General features: G+C 46.3%; 1 protein-coding gene across 2 annotated transcripts in view; it reads left to right on the forward strand.

The window, feature by feature from the left end:
- Positions 1–22365, forward strand: part of LOC119450923 (pseudouridine-5'-phosphate glycosidase-like) — a 99137-nt gene extending 76772 nt beyond the window's left edge. For both annotated transcript variants that reach the window (XM_049666347.1, XM_037714389.2), the window contains exons 6-11: positions 8738–8849; positions 9392–9498; positions 13410–13536; positions 17744–17864; positions 21297–21382; positions 22187–22365. In XM_049666347.1, the coding sequence (XP_049522304.1) occupies positions 8738–8849; positions 9392–9498; positions 13410–13536; positions 17744–17864; positions 21297–21382; positions 22187–22329 (696 nt within the window). In that variant the 3' untranslated portion in view covers positions 22330–22365. The remainder of the gene's footprint in view (positions 1–8737; positions 8850–9391; positions 9499–13409; positions 13537–17743; positions 17865–21296; positions 21383–22186) is intronic.
- Positions 22366–22651: the final 286 nt, after the last annotated feature.

Genomic DNA, 22651 nt, shown 5'->3' on the forward strand with positions numbered 1-22651 from the left:
CTGGATATCAGGAGCTTCCCCGAAGATGTCGTCCTCCGTAATGAAAGACGGAGGACCGCAGCGCCCTACTGACAAAACGAGTCCCGTGGCGGTAGTCCCTGTCCATGGGAAACCGTGACATCACCTACTATAGCCTTCCCGATTCATCTGACAGCTCAACAGCGGCAGAGATGGAATCGGACAGTGATTACACGCTAGTCGAATCGCGCCACTTGAAGCGCAAGATCCGCCGGACGTGGCAGTGATTCTATTCATAAAAGCAGATGTGACGAATGGGTCTTCTCTGTGGGCTACAACCTAACTACGGTAGTAACGAATTTGATTTCGTTGAACAGACAATCGCTGACCAAATACTTCGATCGAATAGCCTCAGGACATGTGAGAGAGATCCGCAGTAATGCGCGGAAGAACATCCTGACGGTGTACGTGAGTTCGCGGGCAGTATTAGAGGCTCGAAAGCCATGCAAGTGGTTGAAAACATCCCAGTTCGCTCATTTCTAGCGTACGGCAACGATACCTGCACTGGTGTTGCATGAGATGTGGACACTGACATCAAGAATGAAGACCTGCAATTTCTTCTATCGTCGAGAATGAGAATCCTCGACATTCACCGTTTCGCCGCTCCCGGTGCATCAAGTTGGTCTTCGAGTCAGACTCTGCCAGCATCCATCAAAGTAGGTTATGTGAGGCACTCAGTGCGTCCATATGTGCCACGACCGTTACAGTGTCACAAGTGTTTCAAACTGGGCCACGTGAGTGCTGTGTGTAAGAACCCTACGTCATGCCGAAGATGTGGTGGTGCTCATCAGGTAGACTCGTGAGGCTGACGCCATGAAATGTGCAAATTGCTCCGGAGCCCATGAAGAGACATCCAAGGACTGCCCCAAAATGGCAGAGGAGAGACAAATTCTGAGAAAAATGGTGAGAGAGAACTCCACGCACAATGAGGCTGCCGATTCCGTCCGCAAGAAAAGGCGCCGGTTGCGGCAACGGCGTCGCCGCTCCCAGAGCAAGTCCCGGCGGAAATAGGCACTTCCTTTGAGTACTTGGATGCAAAACGTGCCACAGTAAGAGCAAGTTCGGCACACACAAGATGCGCCTCCCCCAGTACCTCCGCGCCCGTCGAGGAATGAAGCGTCATCCAACGTGCGTCCAACCTCTTCGGCTGTAGAGTGGCCTCCGCTACCACAAAGGGCTTCAGGTGGAGATACTCCTTCGGTAATGAAAGACTTAGAAATGAAAAGGTGATAGACATGCTTAAACAGGTAGTAAACGCTATGCGTATATTGCTCTCCGGATTGGCAACGCCAACTGCACTATCTGTCGTAAAGGTGTTAGATGCTATAGAGCCGCAATTAGTGGCTCTAAAATAAGGGTGGCAATCATGGCTCTCACGATAAAAGACTGGACATTGGAACAGAAGATGCATCATACTGTTATAATGCAATGGAATGCTCGAGGTCTATGCGGTCGCATGTCTTGACTTTAGGCAACGGCTTTTCAAATACTACTTCCCAGTGATCGTGATATGCGAGCTAAATCTCACGTCGGAATTTCGCCTTTCCGGATACGTTAAGCTCTGGTCATGTGAAGAGGGACACAAAAGCAAAGTGTTAATGGGTATACGCAGTGACATGACGTTTGTTTGGCACACGATCACTCCACAAGACAGCAATGAATGTGTGTGTGACAATAAAACAAACTGCATGTGTTTTCGATCATCGGCGCCCACATACCTCCTGGACGAAGACTTGACCTCTCCAACCTATCTACTGTATTACAAGGTTCCCCAGGCCCTCATGTTGTTATTGGAGACTTCAATGATCATCATGCTTGCCGCAATGAACTGTCGGAGTAGGAACTTGATGGACTTTATAAACACTGAAGGTCTGACTGTCATCAACGATGAGTTTCCCACTTACATCCGCTGCACTACCTACGGAAGTTGCTTAGACCTCAATATTGTATCTCAGAGCCTCCTGCCCTCAGTCAGCTGGTGCTTGGACATAGACACGCATGGGAGCGATCATATACCGACATATGTGCAGATGAAGTGGTTTATGCAATCAACTGCATCTACTGTGCGCTGCACAGATTGGTCCACATTCTCTACATGTGTCGAAGAGTATTGCGGAGACATCACTTCTCCATCTGATATAGAAGACATTATTGTATCGTGAGTGCAGAAGACAACAAAGTTTATCAGTGCACCTACATCCAGAACGGCGATTGATATTGAATATGAACGGCTCCGCGCGATTCTTCGTAGAGCGGAAAGGAAGGTTAGGCGAACTCAATCGTCAATAATTAAAGCTGTCGTATGTCGACGAGCTCAACGAAAAATACGGCGTTACCTTCAAAAAATGGAAAAACAACGGTGGAGGACCTTCTGTTCGCTTCTGGATCTTCGAAAGCCACTTTCTAGGATCTGGCAGATAGTACGAAGCCTTTGTGCCCCTCCTCAGCAAAAACATTCTTTCCGTGCTCTAGCACTTCACCAATCTCTGACGGAAGTGCAGGTTGCCGAAGACTTCTGTAAGAGTCACCCGTACCGATATTTCAACAAGTCCAACATTGGATCGACCCGTGCCACCTCTTAAAGATGCTCGTCTTGGACCTTCCTTTCACGATGCCGGAATTGGAAGCTGCACTTGCTGCTTCGAGATGATCTTCTGCACATGGACCTGGCAGTATTTCATATACTGCTTTGCGCCACCTTAGTGTGGAAGGTCGGAAAGTCCTGACGTCGTACTATAACGCCACGTGGTCATCCAGTACAGTCCCGAAGCAGTGGAAAAACAGCCGTTCGGTGGCCCTCCTAAAGCCAGGAAAATCGCCTTACGAAATGTCATCTTACCGGCTTTAGCTAGCTCTGTCAGTAAGGTGATGGAACAGATGGTGCTCACTATATTAGAATGGTTCAAGGAAAAGAATGAGCTTTCCCCTGAAATGATGACCGGATTTAGACGTGGACATTCTGCAATAGATGGGGTCATTGATCTCGTGTCCACAATCGAACACAAAAAAGGCGACACCGACTTGTAGGAGCAGTTTTCTTTGACATAAAAGGAGCCTATGACAATGTACAGCATGACGCCCTTCTTGATGCCCTCAGTAATTTGGGCACCGGCGGCCGTCTCTACATGTGGATTGAAAATTACCTAGATGGTCGCACAGTCTTCATGTCCACGAATGATGGCGAGACGAGAAGACTCGTTGTGGTCCGTGGAGTGCCTCAAGGTGGCGTGCTCAGCCCGACCCTTTTCAATGTTGCCCTTATTGGCTTAGCGGGAATAATTCCTGATACAGTGCGCATCAGTACCTACGCAGACGACAGATGCATATGGGGTCCGCAGTCCCGCGACCACAAATTCGTGCAGCGATTTGCGCCAAGAGAAATTGAGAATTTTTGCTCTTCAAGGCGTGTTGCCACCTCTAGCGCGCACCACGTGCTTGGCTCACCGATTCAAGGCAAACGTGCGAGCCGCTTTCGGTATTTCCACGGAAAATTTGCGCAGAACGTCGCTTGTGCGCGCCGTCCTGGCTGACGTGGTTTTGCACTTAGTCTCTGCGAGCGGTCGCGTACTCGTCGGCGCAACTCCCGACGTCGCCGCGGTGCGAGCATCGTACAAAACGCACCCCGGCACCGCAAATTGAAAAGCGGTATGCCGTCGGCCGGGGGGGGGGGGGGGGCACAGCTCCCTATAATAGCATTGATAAGTGCCCACACCTCCATGGGGCCGTACTCGTGCGAGCCGGTGGCGATTTGCGCCGAGAGAAATTCCGAATGTTTGCTTTCCAAGGCGTTTTTCCACCTCTCGCGTGTACCACGGTGCCCCGGCTCCCCGATTGAAGGCAAACGTGCGAGCCGCTTTCGGTATTTCCACGGAAAAGTTGCACGGAATGTCTCTTGCGCGCGCCGCCCCGGCTGACGTGCAGCGAGCTGTTTCTTTAAGGTCTCAGTACCTGCAGTGCCAAGGACTGAAACTGGCCCCAGATAAGTGCGCTGCGATAGCGTTCACACGGAAGCTTATGTGTTGGTATCCAATTATGATCAATGGCAATGCCATCCCATATGTGACACACCACAGATAACTCGGCGTTGTCATTGACCACGGTGTTCCATGGTTGAAGCATGTGGCAATGTTAAAGAAAAAATGAACTGGGCTTGCTCAAGTTTTTCGTTTTCTGGCCGGTATGAAGTGGGGTCTATCTGCGCATTTCCTTCTACGGCTGTACCAGGCTCTGTACGTCGGCTACATTCGGTATAGCCTGCCAGTTCTATCAAGTATGAGCCGGTCATGTTTGCGTATGCTGAAAAGTGCCCAGGCGCAGATGCTTAAAACATGTCTTGGTGTTCCACGTTGCACCTCAACCTACGGAACAATTGAGGAGGTTGGCGTCACCCCTTTACCTGTCTATTTAGGATGCGAACCTCTTCGAGTATTCCTGCGACTACTGTGCCGTCATGGATGCCACCCCTTATCGACACTTCCCGACATACGGCCGGACTCCACTTTTTCAGGAGTCATTAAATGCCAAGAATCTACCATACCATCATAGTTTGCCCCTGCTCACCTTCCATGTATGCCCCATGGGTAATGTCAAAAATACGGGTACGTGTATCAATTCCGGGAATTTCTAAGAATCGCGAATACCTACCGTTGGCCACAGATATTTAACACTTGAATATATGTCAAAAGAATACGACTCCTCGGTGAATGTGAATACAGACGGATCGGTTTCGTCGTGTGCGTCTGGGGCGGCTTTCGTCGTGCGTGCGCATCAAGTCATTCGACGGTTTCGTCTGTCTAACAAGGCGACTACAACATCTACGGAACTAGTGACAATCAGAGAGGCCGTTCAATATATTTCGAGACAGCCTCCTCAAGTATGGACAGTCTTCCGTGACGGAAAATCGGCTCATCAATCATCATAGAGTGGTGTTGAAAGAAAGCGCTTACAGAGTGTTGGCTCTTCAAACTGTCGAGCTCTACACTTTAACGCAACAAAACGGCCACCACATCACATTTCAGTGGATTCCCAGTCACTCTGGTATACACGGAAATGAACTGGCCGATTCCGAAGTGAAGAAACCACTCGAACAACCAGAGTCACTGCTTGCAATTCCTTTTTCAAGAGGGGATGACAACTGCCTCCTCTCCAGTGTCATTCGAAAATCGACAGAAAAGCACTGGGACAATCCGGATAATCGACACAGACGACCACAGAGATTGGACCCTACCATGAAACAGAGCTTTGCGAGTCTTCTGCACAGACTAAGGCTGGCGGTAGCGTTTACGCGCGGATACGTGCACCTCATGCGACGCAGCGAGTCTCCAGACTGTGAGTTGTGCAATGTGAATGATGCTATAGGTCATGTGCTTTGTGACTGCCCTAAGTACGTGGAAGAGCATCAAAAGTTGAACAATGACCTTATGTGTCTCGACAGCCCACTGTTGTCGGAGGACGTTATTTTAGGCCCTTAGCCAGACGCTCAATCGAGTTTCAAGGCCATCCAGGCGTTACTGAACTCATTAAAAAGTACGGGCCTGGACTGTAGGCTTTGAGCATGCCAGATTGCTTGCCATATGTTTTACAACCTCCTTCTCTCGTCATCGTCACCCATACTGCGCTTCGTTCTTCCCTCTTTCTTTCCGTCTTCCCCTTCCCCCAACGCCGAGTAGCTGACTAGAGAGAGAGAGAGAGAAAGAAATAACTTTATTTAGGAAAAATAGGGTTAATGGGGCCGGAGGGTGGATCCTTAGTCCAGGACTCCAGTGGCCACCGCCACGCGCCGGGCCTGGTCGAGGAGGCTCAATTGAGTCTCCAGGTAAGTCCGGGCGAGGATGGGCTGCCCAAGGCTCCCTAAAGGAATTTTGTGCTAAATGGGGTGAATTTGAATTTTCGGGTCATTATTGGCACTCCCATGTCACATGGGGCCAGGGTGGCCTCCCCCCACACCAGAGGCATTGACTGGCATATCTGCTTGGCCGGATGGCATGCCATCGCCCGAGATGTGTGTAGGTGTTTGTCTGAATTTTTCTGTATAGCCGAACCTCCTCCACTGTTAATTGCGGGTTTGGCGCGGCGAGTTCTTGGCGAGAACGACGTTGATGTTCTAAGACATCGCATGCTAGTATTTGATTGTTATTTCCGATTGGGGTGTCATTCCTTGCTAGTATTGAAGTTTCGCGAGCAAGAATGTCTGCCCCTGTGTTACCAGTGACACCAACATGCCCCGGATACCATACAATGTGATGTTCTTGGCTTAGTTGATCGCCCAAGATGTTAAGGGAGATCCTAGGGATTCTTCCGTGGAGGAAGAGTCGGCAGGCCCCCTGGGAGTCCGTCAGGACGTAGGCGGGCCTGTCTTCTCCCTCCCGTGTCTTTATCGCCAGGGCCACTGCAGCCGCCTCCACTGTGCTGGTGCAGGCTGTGCAGACTGAAGCTGTTATGGTTCTTGGAATACCGGAGGGTCCCGAAGCAGCCACAATAACGTGTCCCTTAATGTTTCGTGCGGCGTCTGTGTATATTGTGTCGGGGCTATTGCCGAATCGTTTTTCTAATTCTTTGGCTCGGGCATTACGCCTGCCTGCATGATATTTTGGGTTTATTTTGGGGGGGGGGGGGGATGGGGGAGATCTTTAGTTTTTCGCGCATCTCCCTCGATATGTCCACTAGTTCGCTGCTGCAGTAGTGTGGGTTGATCGGGTATGCCAGCTCTTTAAGGACCCTCCTGCCCGCCTGTGACAAATTAACGCGTTCTCGTTGTGTGATCATTAGAATTGCTTTGAGTTCTTCAAAGATGTTGTACACCCCAAGAGCCTCGAGTCTCTCCGTGAATGTCCCTAGTGGTAGACCCAGGGCTGCCTTATACGCCGTCCGTATTAGGATGTCTGCCTGCTCTGTCTCTTTACGGTTAAGCTCGTGATACGGGAGGCTATAGGTAATTCTGCTTATTGCAAAAGATTATTGCAAATGCGTCTGATTCGCTTAGTCCTCTCCCGTTCCGCGTAATTCTTCCTATAATTCTCGTGATTTGTTTTACTGAATTCTTTAGAGTTTTTAGGGTATGATCTGCTCTAGTATTGTATTGTATCCACAGCCCTAAAATCCTCACTTTTTGGGATGCTTTAAGTGTCTCCAAGCTTCAGTTCAGCTTTTTCAGATTTGTTGTAATATTTTCCATGTACCGTAATGCATTCAGATTTTTCAGGTGCACATTTCATTCTGTTCTCAGTGGCGAAACCGTGCACTATGTTTATGGCGTATTGAAGAACTTGTTCTTTTGTTCCGATTGAGCGTTTTATCGCCCAAAGAGTAATGTCATCTGCATAAAAGGCCAAATGCAGATTTGGACACTTTTCCAGCCTGTGGGCTAGGTCATTCATCCCCAAGTTTAATAGTAGGGGTGAAAGGATGGCACCTTGTGGTGTGCCCCTATTTGGCATATTGAAAGAGCCGGATCGGGTTTCTCCTATGCCGATAGTGGCAGTTCAATTCCACAAGAAAGATTTGATATAATTGTATGTCTTTTCACCGCAGCTGGTTTTGTCAAGTTCTTTCAATATCATTTCAATATATTTTCTCAAGTTCTTTCAATATCATGTGCGCGATGGTATCGAATGCGCTTTTGAGGTCTAAGGCTGCTAGTAAATGTTCACTACTTGTTGGAATGTGGCTCAGTACCTTTTCCTTCAGTCTTAGGAATACATTTTGTGAGGATATGTGTGGCCTGAAGCCATACATATAGTTTGACAAGAGGTTATTGTCTTCTATATAGTTTCTAAGTCTTGTGTGGATGACTCGCTCAAAAAGGTTTCCCAACTGGAATACCATTGGATTTCTCCGCAAAGTTCGGGAATAAATATCTCGAAACTGGGGTCATTACGAGAATTGGTTCGAAGTGGATCCGCCTTGCGAACTCGACGGCTACAATTTTTAAATTGCAATATGGGCCGTCAGGTAATTAGCTAAAAACTTAATTAGTTACTTTTTGTTAATTAGTCGATTTTGCATTTCAATTTCTTGTGCAAGTAATGTCCGTCCCTTCGAGTAGACCAGCTCATGAACTAGAAGTGTGCCATCTGCCACAGGCAACCTTTAAGAATTTTTGAAAATGTTCGCGGAAACACCCGGTATATAGTTAGGGTAAGCACTATTAACGTACTTCGTCGTTTTCATTTGTACATAGCCATCATCATCGTTCCTGTTCTTGTACTTCTTCGCGCATTAGCTGGGGCGTTTCCTTTTTTGGAATAAAAAATCGCTTGACAGGTTAGTCGGTCTCGGTCTTATAAAGTGGTGGAGGTGCGGGGTGTTTTTTTAGTTTTTTCGCTGAACAACTGGGCTAACCTTAGCTGGGAAACACGAGATGCTAAGCAGACGCTCGGATGACGACGTGGCGTGGATGAACGCAGCTTGAGGGGCATTCGGCTTTCCCATTGCTTAAGCAGCTTCAATAGTTCTGCTAGGAACCGCCGAGATGATCGCCGTGTGCTGTTGATGATGATGATATCCGTACATACCAACCAACGCGGATAGGCAATGACGTGGGCGAAAAACTTAAAATATGAGGAAAATATGAAAGTTGTCACATAGCGTAGCACTTGTGAGCCAGAGGCTCAGGAATGTAACAAGATTTGTAGCAGTTCAATAAGCTCTTCGCGAAAGCTTCGCTTGACATTGATTCCTAGATGTGCGTAACTTTTGCTTTCCCACTGTGCGCGCCCAGGGACTCTCCGGGGGAACAACGGTGTCGGCAACCATGGTAGCGTGCAACCGGGCCGGCATTCAGGTGTTCGCCACCGGAGGCATCGGAGGAGTGCACAGGGGCGGAGAATCCAGTAAGTACGCTCACCATCAAGGGGACGCTTATCGGTACTGAAATTTAGTAACACGTATGGCGCACTCTTAAAAGCAACATGCACCTCTTGTTCAGCAATCAACGACAACTATAATATACATACATAGGAATGCCTGACAACGCTCTCTATAAATACATGTAGGCATAATGCTCGATATTAACCAGCCTTTTCCTATAATGTTGGGGAAATGCGGAAGTTAGACTGACTGCACTTCTGTTTATCCTCTATTAGAGTCTATTTCCTCAACCTTATCTAGAGGGCGCTGATAGCGTTTTCTGCGTTTCACATTCTCGGTAAAATGTGCACGGAATATTATTTCCAATGGCGCACTTTCACTTCCTTTACGGCAGAACTTGCCATTTTAAGTGTGGCGTTTTACGGGAGCTTTTTGTCTTGGCGTTTTACGCGCACTATTTGTACATGTAGGTAAGCATGTTTTCATTATGAATATGAGTCTCAGTCATACCCTTCATGGTGCGTGATTTAGTTTTTCGCGCTGGTTCATTTTTTGCATCCTGCAGCTTTGGACATAAGTCCGGACGTCATGGAACTTGGCCGCAGTCCTGTCACTGTCGTGTCATCCGGCATCAAGTCAATCCTGGACATAGGCCGCACGCTTGAAGTTCTGGTGCGTAGCTTTCGGTATTTCACATATAGCGATGATACTGTCAAAGACATCGTGCAGGTCTTTATGATCAAGGTAATCACATACGTCGTTTGTTATATTATAGACTTGGTTCAATATACAAAAGTAACTTTTAGAGAATTTATACAATATTCAGTTCGTTTAGAGCAGAACTGAAGGAAAATATGCAGTTGTACCTTCCGCTACACATGAGCACATTTTACGAAAAACAGATGCGAAGGTAAAAGCTGACAATTCGAAGTTCAATTTTTCGATATGTGTATATGTCCTAGCCCAACACACGCCGAATGTCCAAGAAAGAGGTGAAGCTAAAGCAGTTTGCATGTTTCATGGGCGCAAGTTGGAGCTTGAGCAACGAAAATTTTCTTTATATACCCTTGTTTTTAGTTTTGTCTTAACTACAATCACCAAAAAGCTCACTGTAAGTCTGCTGTAAGGCCGCCCGAGAGAATTTAGCTTTGCAGCACCACCTGGAGTCAGCTGCCACAAGCGTGAATAAAGCTGTGATCTCAAAACTATAGGAAGAAGGCCCCTGCGTGAAAATTTAGGCATGTGACATCGACTTGTATTTAATTGACTATTCACAACAACTATTATGACCACTTTTCGAACTCGGCACCACAAAAAAGGCGACAGCATTTTCACTCACGAAACATTTTCAACATTCTCAATTGACAATAAGTACGTTTTACATTTTATTGCAATAGTAATTATATGGAGAACAAGGCACGTTCGCGTCGTCGGCGCCGTGGCGGTCGCGCTGTCTCAGTCGATGATGCACGCATGGCCCGCACGTGGAGGGTTGGGTCTTCAGAGACGAGCAGCGCGTCCCGCTCTAAAAACGAGGCGAAAGTTCTGCGTTCCGCTGCTGACACGAGTGTTTTGCGCATAAACAGTAGCGTTCACGATTTGCCGCTATGTGCACACCACACCCTGGTGCATATACAGTGGTCTGAACGGACAGCAAAATTTGAAGCTACGAACGCTCACAGTTTTCTGTCGAATGCATCTGGTGCACCATCGATGCTCATCGCCTCCAACGCCGCTGGCGGCGCTCTTCGTAACGCCGCAGTATACGGTGCCTCGATGAAAGAAAATCATCATGGAAGAAATACATGTCATCAATAAACAGTGCAGTCACATCTAAACGAATGTGGGAACAGGTGAGGAGTTTAGGGGATATTGTCATCTTACACAATACTTACAAGCCCAGGCACATAAACACCATTACAAGAACAGGCTCATATACTTGGCGAACACTTCTTTTAATCTATCTAGGTCAGTAAATTATTCAAACAAAACTTTAAACTATAAGTACTCTGCTGAGAAACAGAAGCTGGCGACTACTGTCGCTTCAAATGGATTGTATAATACCCCCCTTACACTGCAGGAATTGAACAAAGTCCTTTCTGCAGGTAAAAAACAGCGGTAGCTCACGACCGTATTCACTACACCATGCCAGCACACCTATCCTAAACATCTGCAAAGGCTCTCCTTGAATTTTTGAAAATAATCTGGGATAACGTCAGAATAGTGAAAAAAAAGCCAATAGTAGTTATATTTCTAAAAGCTGGTAAATCTCCAACATCCACCAGCACCTACAGACCCATTGTCCTCACACGCTGTTTGACAATATCGTATCAAAGCATTATTAATATAAGCGTCTCATTTATTTTAGACTCACGAAACCCAATAGACCCTCACCAGTGCGGATATAAAACGGGTTGTTGAACCATCTTGTCCGATTAAAACGTGAAATTCGGTATATATGTTTACACAAACAACATTGCCTTGCCGTTTTCGTTACTTCGAAAAAGTGTGTGATAACAGGTGCAGATATGGAATGTTAAGAAACCGAGCTGACTTGGGAATCTGTGGTAAAATGCTGAAATGCATACCTGATTTCATATCTAATAGAACATTTCAGGTGCCCTCTGGGCTCAGTAAATTCTCGTACATTTATACAGGAAAATGACATTCTACTAGGCTGTGTTCTCAGCACGACATTGCTCATAGTAAAGATGAACTCGTTAATAAAATTATACCATCGTCTCTTATGCACTCTGTATTCGTTGACGATCTGCAAGTGGCTTGCCGCGCCTCAAATTTGTCAATCTGAGGGAGACAGCTTTAAATCACAATAAATAAACTTACACAATGGGCTAACAAAAATGGCTTCTGTTGCTCCACCAAGAAAACAGTAACTGTTTTGTTTTCTCAGAACAGAGGGCTACACTGCGACCCAGTCCTGAATTTGAACGATGCCACACTGCCAGGGAAACAAGATTAATAATATTTAGGAGTAACCATGACACCAAACTAAACTTTCTGGCCCTTATAAACACTGTAAAGATTAAGCAAATGAAGCGTTGAATACCCTCAAACTGTTGTCTCATAAGCACTGGGGTTTCGATCGAGTGTGTTTCTTACGTATTCAACGATCTGTTGTGCGTACACTTCTAGACTATGATTGCATAGTTTATGGCTCAGTGAGACAGTCACATTCGACGACTTGATTCGATGCAAATTTCGGACTACTGGCAAGTGGTGCTTACAGGACATCAGCTGTCCAAAGTTTATATGTAGACTGTAATGATCACTCCTTACAGCAGCGCAGAGCGTTACTCACTTTTTCCTACGTACTCGGGATTCAGTCGTCACCATAGCACATATGCATAACATTGTCACACAATGCAACTCACGCCTACTCTATACAAGTGAAACAAACATGATTAGGCATACGCGGAATATGAGGAATACTGCCACAGATGTTTATTGCGGATACATTCCATAAAACTCCGCCACGCATGCATGCGCTACATCAGAAAGTTTTCCGCGCATCAATGTGTGAGTAAACTTTCGGTTCATCTCACTAATAAGGAAATTCAATTTTTAAGTTTACCACGCCAATCCACGTGTTCTGGCCCTGTCGGGAAGGGTGTGGCTAGTTTCTTTTCGTTGATCTTGAACTAACAACCTAGTTACTGCTCTTGGTTTCCTACGCAAGCGTGGCGGATATTTATGGAATGTATTCGGAATAAGCTTCAGTTGTAAGTCCAGCATTATCCTGTGCGTTTCTTGTGCTCACGTCTGTAATTGCTGGAACCCCCTTATACTGTCATCATGCACCAACTGGCCCAGAAAACCACACTACTAAACTATACTGCGAACACGACAAATGTGACGTTCATACAGCGGCTTCACTTTCGTTCAACTGAGCCAATGGGTGCACAAATTCTACGCGCAAATAGGAAGACGCGCTGGAACATACCCGCACACTTCGAGAACTGGTTGGTTGATTGGTAGCTCGTTTATTCTACTTACTTGCGCTCTTATGAGCTGTGTCCGCAAAACTTTAGCAGCTCCACGATCTTGTGCTTCGCAGGAGATGGCATAAGGCGGGTAGACGACGCCTTCTAAAACCGGAAGTAAGAAACTGATCTTTATGTTGACAATATGAAAGCAATGGTATTTCGTAAATTTTTAATTCGCGAAGAATCATGTGCATTGTTACCGTAGCAGACACTTTTGTGGGTGATGGTAAAGTTAATATTGTTAATGACGTTTTCACACATCTAGCCAATAGTCGTACGCGGTCGCCATGGCGTCATCATGTGCAGTTTCGACAACGTATGTTTGACGGAACCGTAAGAAAGCAGACCAATCTTTACAGCGACGTTGTAGGTTCCCCGCTGCATGGAAGTGAGCAATATTTGGTACAGAATTTTACGGAAGCATCGTCTCGCGTCTACTTCGATATATAATGATGCTCTCTCTTTGTTCCCGCCTGTTCAGATGCTTTAAACCTGCTACTATTCCGATTGCCATTTCCGTAACGGCCCCTGGACAAAGTTTGTCTTCCGTGGGCAACCGTGGCAATTTGCTTCATGCAGGAGACCGAAGGCGTTTGCGTGGCAGCCTTTGGAGAGAGCCAGGAGTTCCCGGCGTTCTTCGCCGTCCGCAGCGGGTATCAGGCTCCGTGGCGTGTTGCTGATGCCGCTGAGGCTGCTTCCCTTATCGGTGGGTGTCAGGTGTCAAAGTTGATTTTGAGGGCACCGCTGTGTGCACAGCAATGTAAGGTCAAGCCCATGCTTTGACGGCTGTCCGTGCTGTTTTTTTTTTATTATTGAGATGGCATTTATATGGACACTCCATGCGCATTTCTGCAATCACCTTGAGGTTCCATATAAAGTCCAACGGCTATAAAGTCGTTGCCGGGCGCCGTATGCTGTATGTGCGAGTGAAAGCGCGTGAGGAGAGCCGACGATTGCTGCTCAATCTAGCGTACGCGAGGGAGGAAGGCGGAGAGCAAAGGCGACGTCCTTCGTTGCGCGAATGGCGGTGGGGGAATGGGAGGGTAATAACCAACTGATTATTTCGCGGCCGGGCGCAAGGTTCATTGGCCATCGCGGCTCAATCGTGCGCGCGAAAGGAGGAAAGCGGGGAAGCAGCGCGGGTGGGATGGCGTGCGGCTTCTACTCCGCCAGCGAATGCGTCGTTTGCGCCGGCGCGCGCGCCGTATCCTGAAACCGATCGCTGTGTTTTCGCCCCATTCAGTTTCCGTTAAAAAAATCAATTATGGGGTTTTACGTGCCAAAACCACGGTCTGATTGAGCCACACCATAGTGGGGCACTCCGCAAATATGGACCACCTGGGGTTCTTTAACGCGCACCTAAATCTCAGTACACGGGTGTTTTCGCATTTCGCCCCCATCGAAATGCAGACGCCGTGGCCGGGATTAGATCCCGCGGCCTCGTGCTCACCAGCCCAACACCATAGCCACTGAGCAACCACGGCGGGTGCTCAGTTTCCGTTGAAGCGATACACAGCACGAAGGTCACTTCGCTCGATGCTGCTCCCACGCTTGCGCAGGCCAGCGTTTTCACAGCGAGTGTCCGCGGTCATCGAGTATGCTGTGTTCGTTTGCTTGTGAGCGCTGGCACCATGCTTGTTAATTCAGTTAGTAAGCCATTGTTAGCAAGCTTAGCAAGCCGATAAAAACTACTATCCCTACTTCAGAGAGCTGTATACCAACTTGCTATCGTACTTTGCCTTTCGGACGAAACTGCGACTTTATTTTTTTAACCTTTTGTTTTTAATGAGTGCATTAACCATTTTTGTGACGCAAAAATAAATAACAATAAAGACATAACAAATAAAAACAGATGAAAATGAAGAAACAAAACACTTTCGGGAACCAGCGCCGCGCAACTCAAGCATTGATAACAAAAAAAAAAAAAAAACTGTCAGCCCTTCCACTGGGGTGGAGCTGGAAGACCAACGAAGCTGTGCTGTGGTAGGAATTATGTATTTCCAGTTATGAGTATTAGGATTTGATGGTGTAATTGGTTATATGAACTATTTAAGAATGAGAAATACATATGATCGGGTGGTTTTCATTTATTTAGTGACCACAGGGACCATGGCCTTATGGTCGCTACGGTACACCGCCATAGGGTGTACGGCAAAGGTTGGAACGTTCTTCATCAACACGTCGCGAACGCGGGCAAAACGCTGGCGTGAGCAAGCGCGCCTGCAACAGCAAGCGAAGGTTCATGCGGTCTATTACTTCAACGGAAACTGAGCGGCGAAAGCACAGCGCATACAAAGGTAGGAGCCGTGTTATAGATCGCTTTCAAGATAAGGTGCGCGCGACCACCTGGCGCCGCGCAAAGTCCAAGTACGCATTTATTTGCTCGCATAGCAAAAGCCGCACTCCTTCCCTCCAGCGCTACCTTCCCGCGTGCCTCCTTTCGCGTGGGTGATTGAGTCGCCAGTTCCCCTTGCGCCCGGTCGCAAGATACGCATTTGGTGCCGCAGCGAAACGTCGCCTCCCCTCCCTCCCTCCCGTCACCCCATGGCCTTAAGCGCGACGGAAGTAGTCGCGTTTGCCCTCCGCCGTGCGTTCGTTCCCCGCATACGGACAATGAGTTTTTGTTGCGATAGCCATTATATGGACACTTCAAGCGGATTTCTGCCGTCGTCGTCGCCGCCGTGAGGTTCCGTATAAAGTCCAAGGGCGATAATATCGTCGCCGCGTGCCGTATGTGTGAGCGATAGTGTGCGGGGGACGCGCGCTTACACGGAGAGCGAATGCACGGTGGAGAACAAGCGCGAGTTCCTCCGTTGCGCGAAAGGCCGTAGGGGTATGGGAGGGAGGGAGGGAGGGAGGGGGGCAACGCTGTGCTGCGGAACCAAATGCATATTTTGCAACCGGGTGCAAGAGTAACTGGCGACGCAATCTCCCACGCGAAAGGATGAAAGCGGGAAGGCAGCGTGGGAGGGAGGGGGTGACTTCTCTTCTCACTGCGTACTTTGCTCCGGTGCGGGCTGTGGCGGACCGTATCTTGAAAGCGATCTCCAGACGGCTCTGACGCTTGCATGTGGTGTGCTTTCGCAGCTCAGTTTCCGTTGAAGCGATAGACCGCACGAATCTTCGCTCGCTGCGGCTGCCACACTTGTTCACTCCACCGTTTTGACAGCGGTTGTTTGCGGTCATCGAGTGTGATCTATTCATCTTTGCTTGTACGCGCTGACACCATGTTTATTAATTCAGTTAGTACGCGAATTTGTCCAAGATTATACAGCCAATAAAACTACTATCCCTGCCCCGTATAGCTCTCTACTAATTTGCTATCGCAATTTATGATTCGCCTTTCGGGCGAAACTGCGACATCTTTTTCTACACGCGGACACGACCATCGGAGACTGAGCCCTTAACAGCTTCGCTCTAAAGAACAATCGTACGGCTGTATATGACACCTAATATGTACTCCCCTTAGCCATGTTCCGCACGCAGATGGTACCTGAGCTACTTCTAATACTTATGCGCGTTCACAACTTAGCAAATACTTGGAGAGTTTCATTTTCACTACTCTTTTCCGACTAGAAGGAAAAGCGAAGGTCGCGGTTATGGTAAGTCACATCTACATGAAGCTAACAAACAATGACAACAAGGGTCGCATAGGGGGAATTATTTGTTTGTTTACTTGAAATATAGAAATTATACACAGAGGGAAAACAAAGTGGATGGAAACATAAGTTAGAATAAATTAGATCCCCACCTTAAGTTTACCAATCACATTGCTCACATCAAACAAAAAACAGCATTTGGTATTAGAGCACTACTCAAATCAGGTGCATTTTTTCCAAAGAAGCACTATTATCGTTATACTTCGCTTTCATTCATAGTCATATCATTTATGGTATTGCTTCTTGGGGTAATACTTATCATTGTCATCTTTCCTCTATTCAGCACATTCAAAATCAGGCCATTCGCATTATAAGCCGAAGCCATTTTTTCTCTAATGCCTCCTCTCAACTACGTACAAACCGCATTCTTCAAGTGACAGAGTTGTTCAACTATAATTTTGCGATATTATTTTTCAAACTATTAACCAACAAGTTTCTTACAACTTCGTTAGTTCTGATCTACTTCTAAATCCTAATAACACAAGGCTTGCAGCAGAAGGCAATTTCCTGTTACCTTTATGCCATACTAATTATGGAAAGATGGCTTCCTCTTTTTGCGCAATTAAACCTTGGAACAGTCTACCATATGCCATTAAATTGTCATCTACCTTGTACTCATTTAAACACCAACTTAAGAATTATTTGCTTTGTGATTAACTTTGTATAATGTTATATTGCTAATTTGTATTTTTGCTTATTCCATTTTGTTGTTTCTCTGCTCTGTATTCCGCTTTATATTTTATATAACAATTAATCAAGGGTCCTGGTGCAGTCGCTGACTATGGGACCCTTGTCTGTATATTACATCCTGTGTAAATAACTGTGTGAATGAATAATAAACTGAACTGAACTGAAGTGGCCGCAGGTAGGACACGAACCTACGTCTTCGCACTACGCGTGCAATGCTTTTACTAATCGAGCCGTGCCTTCGGCTTTCCCGCCCACTTTCTTGGATATTTATGCTGCGTATTTAGTTATCCCTGAGAGTGTTAGGCAGCGTCACCGGTCACGCCCTCGGCGCAAAAGTAGAACACCCTTCCTGCCGCAAGGTGCCCTGTGATACTTGAACTTGAGAGAAGGCAACTGGAAAATGAAACCTCGTATGCAACCTGAAGGATTTCAAGCTGCCGGAGACCAGAACCTCGCTATGTAATGAAACTTTGATGTTTCGTTAAGCTACATGTTGCTTATATCGACAAAAGTTATTTTACTTTTCTGGAACTGTACTCTCTTAATTCTGTCTCTTGTACGCAGAAAGCCGAAACGCACTGCACTTGGACAGCGGTGTCCTGATTGCGGTGCCCATTCCGAAGGAATTCGAAGCAGATGGAAATGTTATCGAAGAGGCCATTCAGCAAGCGCTCAGGGAAGCAGAGTAAGTAACATTGACTGCGCTACCTGCAAATAGCAAAGAAACCTGCGTACCGAATGTTTTCAGTAACGCCAGGTAATGTGCAGTGCTCTTGTCTACCACGGACAGCAATAAAAACAGTAAAAATAGTGTCCTTGAAGTCAAAGTACCATGCTGAATAATTTTTTTGTAAAATTTCCATGTACTGTTCTCATCTCCCGTTTGTGTAAGGGGTTGGTGACAATTACTGTGTTGTGAAAGCAAGATAAACGAGCTTATTGAAGCTTTGTGAAGTTGCATTATTCTTTTAGTGTCTCACCTCCCGTAAGGTTTCCGCACACTCGCTTACAGTTCGTAATTATGATGCATTTCCTGGTAATATAGATGTTATTTCTTTGGTCTTGTCAATGCCAGACAATTCAGCTCAATGTATTTGTTTTTTGGAAGGTTTGCGTGCGGTTGGTGGTTTTTTTGTTTGTTGCAGCTATGGCTAAGGCCGACGCATCAACTGCTGCTTCCGTGTTGAAAAAGAAAGTTCCATTTTCGCCCGAAAGTCGAAGCATCGATTGCGATAGCAAATTAGTCTACATATACGAAGTAATGAAAGTAGATTTATCGGTCGTGTAAACTTGTAAACATTCGCTTACAAACTAAATTAGCAAACATTAAGTCAAACGCGCACAAGCAAACATGAACACATCTCAATCGATGACCGCGAATCTTCGCTGTCAAAACTTTGGCGTGAGGAAGAGTGGCAGCAGCAGCGAGTGAATGGACCTTCGTGCTGCCTCTCGCTTCACCGCGAACTAGTGGCGAAACCAGAGCGCACACAAGGTTATCAGCCCTCGTCGCACCTAGACTCTGTACTTATTGCCGAGCGCTTTCAAGATCTTAGACTCTGTACTTAGCACCCAGACTCTGTACTTATTGCCGAGCGCTTTCAAGATCTTGGACTCTGTACTTAGCAACTAGACTCTGTACTTATCGCAGAGCGCTTTCAAGATCTTAGACTCTCTACTTAGCACCCAAACTCTGTACTTATCGCAGAGCGCTTTCAAGATCTTAGACTCTCTACTTAGCACCTAGACTCTGTACTTATCGCAGAGCACTTTCAGGATCTTAGACTCTGTACATAGCACCTGGACTCTGTACTTATCGCAGAGCGCTTTCAAGATCTTAGACTCTGTACTTGGAACCTAGAGTCTGTACTTATCACAGAGCACTTTCAAGATCTTAGACTCTCTATTTAGCACCCAGACTCTGTACTTATTGCCGAGCGCTTTTAAGATCTTGGACTCTCTACTTAGCACCTAGACTCTGTACTTATCGCAGAGCACTTTCAGGATCTTAGACTTTGTACTTAGCACCTAGACTCTGTACTTATCACAGAGCACTTTCAAGATCTTAGACTCTCTACTTAGCACCTAGACTCTGTACTTATCACAGAGCACTTTCAAGATCTTAGACTCTCTATTTAGCACCCAGACTCTGTACTTATTGCCGAGCGCTTTTAAGATCTTGGACTCTCTACTTAGCACCTAGACTCTGTACTTATCGCAGAGCACTTTCAGGATTTTAGACTTTGTACTTAGCACCTAGACTCTGTACTTATCACAGAGCACTTTCAAGATCTTAGACTCTCTACTTAGCACCTAGACTCTGTACTTATCGCAGAGCGCTTTCAAGATCTTAGACGCTGTACTTAGCACCTAGACTCTGTACTTATCACAGATCACTTTCAAGATCTTAGACTCTCTACTTAGCATCCAGACTCTGTACTTATTGCCGAGCACTTTCAAGATCTTGGACTCTCTACTTAGCACCTAGACTCTGTACTTATCGCAGAGCACTTTCAGGATCTTACTCTGTACTTAGCACCTAGACTCTGTACTTATCGCAGAGCGCTTTCAAGATCTTAGACTCTACTTAGCACCCAGACTCTGTACTTATCGCAGAGCGCTTTCAAGATCTTAGACTCTGTACTTAGCACCTAGACTCTGTACTTATCGCAGAGCGCTTTCAAGATCTCAGACTCTGTGCTCAGCACCTAGACTCTGTACTTATCGCAGAGCGCTTTAAAGATCTCAGACTGTGCTTAGCACCTAGACTCGGTACTTATCGCAGAGCACCTTCAAGATCTTGGACTCTGTGCTTAGCACGCAGCCGCGCCGCTCCTCTCCCCTCCCTGCGGTGCCTTGCGTGCTTCCTACGCGCTTTCCACCCTTGGGGGCGCGACATTGCGCCGCTGTCATCGGCTGAACCTCGAAAGCTTTCACTCGAACATACAGCATACTGCGCCCGGAGATAATGCTACCGCCCTTGGACTTTCTATTGAACACCACGGCGATGCCGACAGCGACGCCGACAGCACAAATGCTCCTGTAGTGTCCTTATAATTGCTATCACAATAAAAAGTGTAGTCTCGGTTGCTGTTGATCAACTTCTGGCAGTAGGTTGTACTTCGTTGTTTGCATGCCTCGTTTCTAAGCTTGTCCATGTGTTAGGTATAGGAGCAAGTGATAGAATTGTCTTGTGTTGTTTTAACAGTCACCTTGCAATCTCGTATGTCGATGTGTCTGATAGGGAAGCCTAATGTATAACATGGATTTATCTACCACGCCGGTTGCTTAGTAGTTTTATTTCTCGCCTTGCGCATACTGATTAGCTTTTGAATCATGGTGCTTCTTGTCATTTCGGGAATCTTGGCTCTACCGCTAATTGATACACCGATCAAGTGTTTGCTGGGTTTCCGCATTAGGGTGTCAAGATGAGAATGCCCCCACTTGCTTATATTATTGTTCAATACATCTTATCCGAGTGTGGACGTGAGAAGTGCATTACGCAGCTTCAACGTGTCCAGTTCCCGTATTCTTCTGACGATTTGATATTCTACGCATCGTTTGTGAAATCTGCTAGCCTTGTAGAATTGCGTGTTTTACTGTTGCCGTACTCTTTCTGCCTTGTTGAAGGTGCAGCCCTTACACTTCCTTATCTTGCGGTCTAATTTGTCCTGCGCATTTCACACTGTTAAATGCACTGATTTCCTCTTTTTGGTGAAATCAAGTAATAGTTGACTTTTCCAGTCAAGATGCGAGGCCAGTAGATTTTGGAGCATCGTCCACAGCATCCGGTGTTCTCTGCAGCATATCGTACGTGTCCTTTCGAATCTGCCTTCCAATGTACAGAGCCTGAATATAGCTGGCGGGGTCAAGCGCATCCGACTAGCCTATACTACACAGTGCAGTCAAATACAAGTGATGCTCACAATTTAGCTAACCTCGTTCATTGGATCTTTCCGCACACTAAGGAAAATAAAGCGGTATACGCGCACGTAAGTATCTGCACGCGCAAGATAGTTGTGTTTTTTAAGATTGCTGCGTTCGCTTCACGGCACGTGATAACTAAACACGTAGTCTAAACACGCTAAATTTGACTTTTCATGATTGATTTTCACAGGGCCGCCGACTTGACGGGCAACGCCGTGACGCCGTTCATCCTGCAGAAACTGACGGAGAGGACCGCGGGCGCCACTCTACGAGCCAGTATCCTTTGGCTTTGTTCCTATGAGCACCTCATGTTTGCATGTGCGTTTAGACTAATTATACCAGTACTAGCTCGCACTGAAAGTGCTCGCCATTAAGATACGCGTCGCATTCTATTCGTGATTCGTCCTGTTCTCCGGTCCCTGTTATCAGTCCATTTTATCTGGTGTTTTTTTTCGTTTTTTTTAGGTGCACAAATGTTTAAAATTGGCTGTGGCAGATAACACAATTCTAACCCTTGAGCTAAATTGCTCCATGAGATGGCCGATCACTTTCACAAGAAACCAAAATCTGTAATTGAACAATCAACATCATTACACTAATTAACTTCTTAATTATTTACTTTATGGCCCATATTTCAATTTAAGAATTGTAGCCGGTGAGTACGCAAGGCGATATATTCACTTAGAATGAATTCTCCGAACTGCACCCCATTCGAGATATTAATTTTCGAAGTGTCATTCCAGTTACTTTAGGGCTTTAATGCATAAAACAGCATTTCCCTAAATAAGATTGAGCGGAACACAGTATTCTTACCACAAGTTTGACCGTACATATCTCAAAACCGGTGCCATACTCAGAATTCATTCCAGGTGAATATGCCTTTCGACATGGTCTACCTCGCACTGATTTTTTGAGCTTTGCTGCGAAACGTCACTCAGAACATTTGCTTTAAAGTAAAGCTACACCATATATGGGGCATCCGCTTCCCCTGCACAGTACTTGGAATCTTCATGGAATCTCAATTTTTCTGCAACCTTTTTGCGTTTATGCAAATTTATTCCTTAGCCCGCAATGTACCAGATGTCGCCTTGATCAAAAACAACTCGGCCATTGCTGCGGACATTGCCAGTGCTCTTGCCAAGATTGAAGGAGAGAACAAGCAACGCAGCCTGTTTCGTCCATCGATACCGCCACAGCCATCCCCACCGGTAGCTAGAACTTGACAATGCATGTTGTGATAAAAGCTGGTATTGCGCCCATTTTACTTGTTTTCTGTTTACAGTTTGTTTCTCACAAAGAGGTGCCGCCGAAGACTTGAATTGAGTCTGCTAGACACATTACCGTTCAACAAGGAGCACGGTTTTAGCTTGGTCTCGCTTATCAAAGGCCGTATATGATTTTCACGGAAAACCTTTCATAACGTGTTTACCGCATTTTTAAAATGCTTCTTTAAAAGACTTCTTTTAAAGCAATTTAATCGGCTGTTTTTTGAGAAACCCTAGAAATATTTTCACACATATGTAAAACTATGATAAATAACACTTC

Source organism: Dermacentor silvarum, chromosome 4, assembly GCF_013339745.2.
Source record: "Dermacentor silvarum isolate Dsil-2018 chromosome 4, BIME_Dsil_1.4, whole genome shotgun sequence".
Classification (NCBI taxonomy): domain Eukaryota; kingdom Metazoa; phylum Arthropoda; class Arachnida; order Ixodida; family Ixodidae; genus Dermacentor; species Dermacentor silvarum.